At 49.2% G+C, this 6,410-nt stretch overlaps 1 protein-coding gene across 1 annotated transcript; it reads right to left on the bottom strand.

Moving 5' to 3' along the window:
- Positions 1–2,873: 2,873 nt before the first annotated feature.
- On the bottom strand, positions 2,874–5,956 carry LOC119974828 (39S ribosomal protein L50, mitochondrial-like). The gene is made up of 2 exons (XM_038814101.1): positions 5,796–5,956; positions 2,874–3,395 (listed from the first exon to the last, which is right to left on the bottom strand). The coding sequence occupies exons 1-2, from the start codon at positions 5,904–5,906 to the stop codon at positions 3,018–3,020; spliced, it is 489 nt and encodes a 162-aa protein (XP_038670029.1). The 5' UTR covers positions 5,907–5,956; the 3' UTR covers positions 2,874–3,017.
- Positions 5,957–6,410: the final 454 nt, after the last annotated feature.

Raw genomic sequence — 6,410 nt, 5'->3', positions numbered from 1 at the left:
GGATTTCTCAGCACCATAGGAACACCTATTTGGAATGGGAACGAAGTCCGGGACTTACAAGAAGCCTTACAATTGGCAAGTGTCCATTCTGAAATGCTCAGGAAGATACCACAGAAGCGGAAAGAAACGCCTTTGCAGGCCAGGAAACTAAAGCCGCCTCACAAGAACGAGGAGCAGAAGTAGGCCATCTGGCCCTTCCGGGCCTGCTCCGCCATTCAATGAGATCATGGCTGATCTTTTGTGGACTAGGCTCCACTTTCCTGCCCTTTGTTCCTTTATTCTTCAAAAAACGATCTATCTTGATCTTGAAAACATTGAATGAAGGAGCCTCAATGCTTCACTGGGCAGGGAATTCCATAGATTCACAACCCTTTGGGTGCAATTTCCCAGAGAAACCAAAACAAATCTACAGATTGGAAATGCGCAGCCTGTTACAAGACCTATATAAAATGCAAAGTGAGTGTTCACGAGAGGAAGGTGGACATGGTTGGAGGCAGGTACCAAGTTATGTGAGGATGGCATTTGGAGACAAGCAGGAGATAGGACCAGTTGCACCACAGGCGGTCGGCCCAACAGATCCACTGATGGGGGCATCTGATCCCCCCCCCCCCCCCAAACACATGATGGCTCAATTCCAGAAAAGCTGGTGGGGTCGAGGGTTAAGAAACATGCCCAGGCGGTGGCGGCAATCTAGCGTGGCCAATTCACCTACCCTGCGCATCTTTTGGCATGTGGGGGCGAAACCCATGCGAACTCGGGAGAATGTGCAAACTCCACATGCACAGTGACCCAGAGCCGGGATTGAACCTGGGACCTCGGTGCCGTGATGCAGCAGTGCTAACCACTGCGCCACCTTGCCGCCCTGTTTGCAAAGAAGTTTGCAGGCTATTAAACATTAATTGGAATTTACATTGCCCTTATCAGCCACAATCATCAGGACAAGTGGAACCTTTGAACCGGACTCTGAAACAACGGTTATCCAAGTATCACCAAGGGATACCATGGCCTCAAGCCTTGCCACTAGTCCTGTGCAACATTGCGCAAAACCAAACAAAACCAAGGCTTCAGCCCATTCGAAGCAATTACTGATAGGCCAATGTCCTTGCCAGGGACTATTGACTTATTTGATGAGTAATGCATTACTCAACTATTGTCAGAACCTAACAAATGCAGTCAGTTCTGTTTCCTTACAAATATCTGCAGCGCGGGGTGACCTTCCCGAAGGACGACACAACCTTGTTCCAGTTCAAGTCTACATAAAGAAGATCCAGAAGGAACCCTTGTGGGCCAAGTGGGAGGGGCCCGATCAAATTCTGCTAACTCCAGCGGTTGTGAAAGAGGTCCTGGATCCATACCTCACATGTCAAAAAGGCCCATTATGATTGTAAAGAATATCTGTAAAATATTTGCTATCGTTATCATTTTAGTTGTCTTTTTTGTTTGACAGATGTAACAGGGTGGGGCAGCACGGTAGCATAGTGGTTAGCACAAATGCTTCACAGCTCCAGGGTCCCAGGTTCGATTCCTGGCTTGAGTCACTGCCTGTGCGGAGTCTGCACCTTCTCCCCGTGTGTGCGTGGGTTTCCTCCGGGTGCTCCGGTTTCCTCCCACAGTCCAAAGATGTGCACGTTAGGTGGATTGGCCATGATAAATTGCCCTTAGTGTCCAAAATTGCCCTCAGAGTTAGGTTGGGTTATGGGGATAGGGTGGAGGTATGAGGTTGGGTAGGGTGCTCTTTCCAAGATCCGGTGCAGACTCGATGTGCCGAATGGCCTCCTTCTGCACTGTGAATTCTATGAACAGGCCAAGCCAGATCCACAAGGAGTCCTATACATATGCCAATGGATCCAACCTACCATCAAAGGCATTGTGAATGTGTTCCTCTATGGTTTCATTTCTTTAATTTTCACTGCAATTTTATTATGATTCATTCTATTAGGTTTAAAAGAATCAAAGGGGGGACTGATTGAATGAAACTAGATTATAATCGGGGTTAAACTCATATAATCAATTAAGCCTTTGTATTAAGTGTAAAGACTGGGGTGAACTGGTGCGGCGCGCCCCCGCCAGCAGCGAGATTTGTCGACCCGCCAGCTGGCTAATGGGGCTTCCCATTGTCGACAGCCCCACGCCGTCAGGAAATCCCTGGGCTTAGGTTCGCTGCCGGCGCAACGGAGAATCCAGCCCTTGATGTTCACTCTTACAAAGTTGATATCATTAATCAAGGTAGGTTTCAGGCTCAAAACCGATGTCATACTGCAGCAATTAAGATCCAATGGGTATCCAAGAACTTATCACCTAAGTGACAGACATTCAGTTAAAAAAACTGACAGGCTCCTGCTCAAGGTGAGGAACCATTAGGACACAAAGAAGGGGATAAATCAAAGGCAAAGACTTGTAAAAAGAGTGCCTCATGCTGCACGTCTTTGTTCTAAACCAGCTTTTTGTGTATATCCAGTCCTTTGTTTGTGCTTATGCTCTGCAGTGCGCTTCCATGTAATTTATGTATTTTTTGATATTTATTTTCTAAGATTTTATTCTTTTGTAAACACCAAGTGGCTTGTGTCGTATTAAAGTGTAATCGCCAAACGGCCATTTCGTATACAAGTGTATACCAGCCAAATGCCTGACAATAAAGTCATAATTTTGAACCTCACCAACTGGACTACCAATTAGTATTAGAAGAGGAAAATAAGAGTCCCATCAGGCAGCTAGTTTTTTTCTGGCCAGCACAGAAGCGAAGAGCTGAATGGCCTCCTCGTGCTCAGAGTTCATTTTGAATGTAATTCTTATTTTTGTACCAAACGGTCTGTCTCTGTGCAGTCAAATTTGGCATAACCAGCCTGCGATTCAGCAGGGACAAACCGACTCTGTGACACCTTCAACATGAGATTTATTCACTTAAGTTCAGATCGAAAGCTCTGCAGAGTGATGGAAACTGAGGATGTCATTTCCTGGTCTGTGAAATAAAGGCATTGAATGCCATCCTCAGACACCACACAGTTCCTGCTCGTCTTTCAGCCGGGATTCAATCCATCACCTCCTCTTGCTCCACTCCCCTCGTAGACCCAGGTGATCCGGAGATTCTGGGGCAGCTCAGAGTGTGCCAGCTCCTGGAAGACGAAGGGGTCTGCATTGGTCGGCTGCTGGTAAAAATGCAGGAGATCACCTGGGGTCCTCATCTGGTGGAGCTGGGAGTTGGGCACCAGGTGGCTCAGTTCATGGGCAAGATCACAGAGGAGGTGGAACCTCTCATCCTCGCCCAGCCGTGTCTCCTGCCAGTCCGGGGTAGCAGGTGAACCAGTGACCCGTTCCAACGCTGCCCGCACCAGCTCTTTCAGCTGGGCAGGGGGCTGGTATTTCCGGCTCCGGAGAGGGGGTCTGGCCATGGGCTCCTGGGGACAAAGAGAGCAACACGCCTGAATTAGAAAATGGCACCTCACCAAAATCAGACCAATTTAACAGTTATCCCCTGCCCTAGCTATCTAATCTGCCCTGTCCCCAGGGGTGGGGAAATCACAGACACCTCAGAATTCGAGATCCCTCAAACCCTGACCTCCCACTTTCTATGGAGATATTATTGTCACAAGTAGGCTTACAAGTAGGGCAGCACAGTAGCATAGTGGTTAACACAGTTGCTTCACAGCTCCAGGGTCCCAGGTTCAATTCCCGACTTTGGTCACTGTCTGTGCAGAGTCTGCACTTTCTCCCCGTGACTGCGTGGGTTTCCTCCGGGTGCTCCGGTTTCCTCCCACAGTCCAAAGATGTGCAGGTTAGGTGGATCGGCTATGCTAAATTGCCCTTATGTCCAAAAAGGTTAGGTGGGGTTACTGGGATAGAGTGATGGTGTGGGCTTGGGTAGAGTGCTCTTTCCAAGGGATAATGCAGACTCGATGGGCCGAATCACCTCCTTCTTGTACCACAAGGATCTGTTTTGGGGCCACTGCTGTTTGTCATTTTTATAAATGGCCTGGAGGAGGGCGTAGAAGGATAGGTGAGTAAATTTGCAGATGACACTCAAGTCGGTGGAGTTGTGGACAGTGCAGAAGGATGTTACAAGTTACAGAGGGACATAGATAAGCTGCAGAGCTGGGCTGACAGGTGGCAAATGGAGTTTAATGCAGAAAGTGAGGTGATTCATTTTGGAAGGAATAACAGGAAGACAGAGTACTGGGTTAATGGTAAGATTCTTGGTAGTGTGGATGAGCAGAGAGATCTCAATGTCCATGTACATAGATCCCTGAACGTTGCCACCCAGATTGAGAGGGTTGTTAAGGCGTACGGTGTGTTAGCTTTTATTGGTAGAGGAATTGAGTTTCGGAGCCATGAGGTCATGTTGCAGCTGTCCAAAACTCTGGTGCGGCCATATTTGGAGTATTGCGTGCATTTCTGGTCGCCGCATTATAGGAAGGATGTGGAAGCATTGGAAAGGGTGCAGAGGAGATTTACCAGGATGTTGCCTGGTATGGAAGGAAGATCTTATGAGGAAAGGCTGAGGGACTTAAGGCTGTTTTCGTTAGAGAGATTAAGAGGTGACTTAATTGAGGCATACGCCATGATCAGAGGATTAGATAGGGTGGACAGTGAGAGCTTTTTCCTCGGATGGCGATGTCTAGCACGAGGGGACATAGCTTTAAATTGAGGGGAGATAGATATAGGACAGATGTCAGAGGTAGGTTCTTTACTCAGAGAGTAGTAAGGGCGTGGAATGCCCTGCCTGCAAGAGTAGTTGACTCGCCAAAAGGGCATTCAAATGGTCATTGGATAAGACATATGGACAATAAGGGAATAGTGTAGATGGGCTTTAGAGGGGTTCCACAGGTCGGCGCAACATTGACGGCCGAAGGACCTGTACTGCGCTGTAATGTTTTATGTTCTGCACTGTAAATTCTATGATTAACACTGCAATGAAGTTACTGTGAAAGTCCCCCTAGTCGCCACACTCCGGTGCCTGTTTGGGTACACAGAGGGAGAATTCAGATGTCCAAATGACATAAAAGCACATCTTTCGAGACTTGTGGGAGGAAACAGGAGCACCCGGAGGAAACCCACACAGGGGCCTCACGGTAGCATGGTGGTTAGCATCAATGCTTCACAGCTCCAGAGTCCCAGGTTCGATTCCCGGCTGGGTCACTGTCTGTGTGGAGTCTGCACGTCCTCCCCGTGTGTGCGTGGGTTTCCTCCGGGTGCTCCGGTTTCCTCCCACAGTCCAAAGATGTGCGGGTTAGGTGGATTGGCCATGCTAAATTGCCCGTTGTGTAAGGTTAATGGGGGGATTGTTGGGTTACGGGTATACGGGTTACGTGGGTTTAAGTAGGGTGATCATTGCTCGGCACAACATCGAGGCCCGAAGGGCCTGTTCTGTGCTGTACTGTTCTATGTTCTAGATACGGGGAGAACGTGTAGACTCCGCACAGACAGTGACCCAAGGCAGGAATCGAGCCTGAGTCCCTGGCGCTGAGAAGCAACATTGCTAACCACTGTGCTACCGTAATCCTGACCTCCCAGTTACTATGGCGACGACCCAAATTGTAATTAAGATTAACCCCTGACCCTAAACTACAGTGGAGATTAACTCCTGTGACCTCTAGTTACTTTGGAGATGAGCCACAAACCTCCCAGTTACTAAGGAGATTAACCCAACCCAAAATTACAATTGATTTTAGCCACTGAGCCTAAATTACAATGGAGATAACCCCATGAGGTCCCACTCATGACACAAATTAATCCTTAACCCCTTCAACTATTGGAAGATTAAACCTTGACCCACAGTTATAATAGAGATTGGCACCCACCCCCAGATCCTCCAGTGTTCTCCCGGTCCCGGACTCGCTGCGGTTGGGCGTCAGGATCCTCCATGAGTGGCGGCAGCTCAGTCGGAACTGCAGCCTCAGCACCGCCGCCATCTTGCACCCACTGGGAGCCTGAGTGGGTGGAGCCTCATCTGCGCAGCCGCACACAGCATCAGCTCAGGCGTTTCGACTTGCACTGCGCGTGCAAAAGAATGCGCCGAGTGCGCATGTGGAGTTCTCCGGCCCCACCCCCTCCGCACCCGGCGGCCGGCACGCTGCTGTCATCACGCATGCGCACCGTCCAGTCTCCACAGCGCTCTGGGAATAACCAGTGATCGCTCAGTCTGCGCAGGCGTCCAGCTGGGGCTGTGGGTGAGCTGCTTCTGAGGGATGCAGTTGATTGACTGGAGCCTTATCTCTGACAGTCATACAGACTGGAAACGTCAGCTCCCACTATCTCCACATATTCCACCTGACCCGCTGAGATTGTCCAACATTTTCTGTTTCTGCCTCAGCATCTGCAGTAATTTGTTTTTTTTCCCCCTGGGAATTCCCGCAGCCTATTCCCCAGAAAGTGCAGTGACATCAACCCATTCCCCATTCCAACTGAATCAGAAA

This window comes from Scyliorhinus canicula, chromosome 12 (assembly GCF_902713615.1).
Source record: "Scyliorhinus canicula chromosome 12, sScyCan1.1, whole genome shotgun sequence".
Taxonomy (NCBI): domain Eukaryota; kingdom Metazoa; phylum Chordata; class Chondrichthyes; order Carcharhiniformes; family Scyliorhinidae; genus Scyliorhinus; species Scyliorhinus canicula.
Note: the sequence above shows the minus strand (reverse complement) of the source record. Positions and strands in the feature narration are given on the sequence as shown.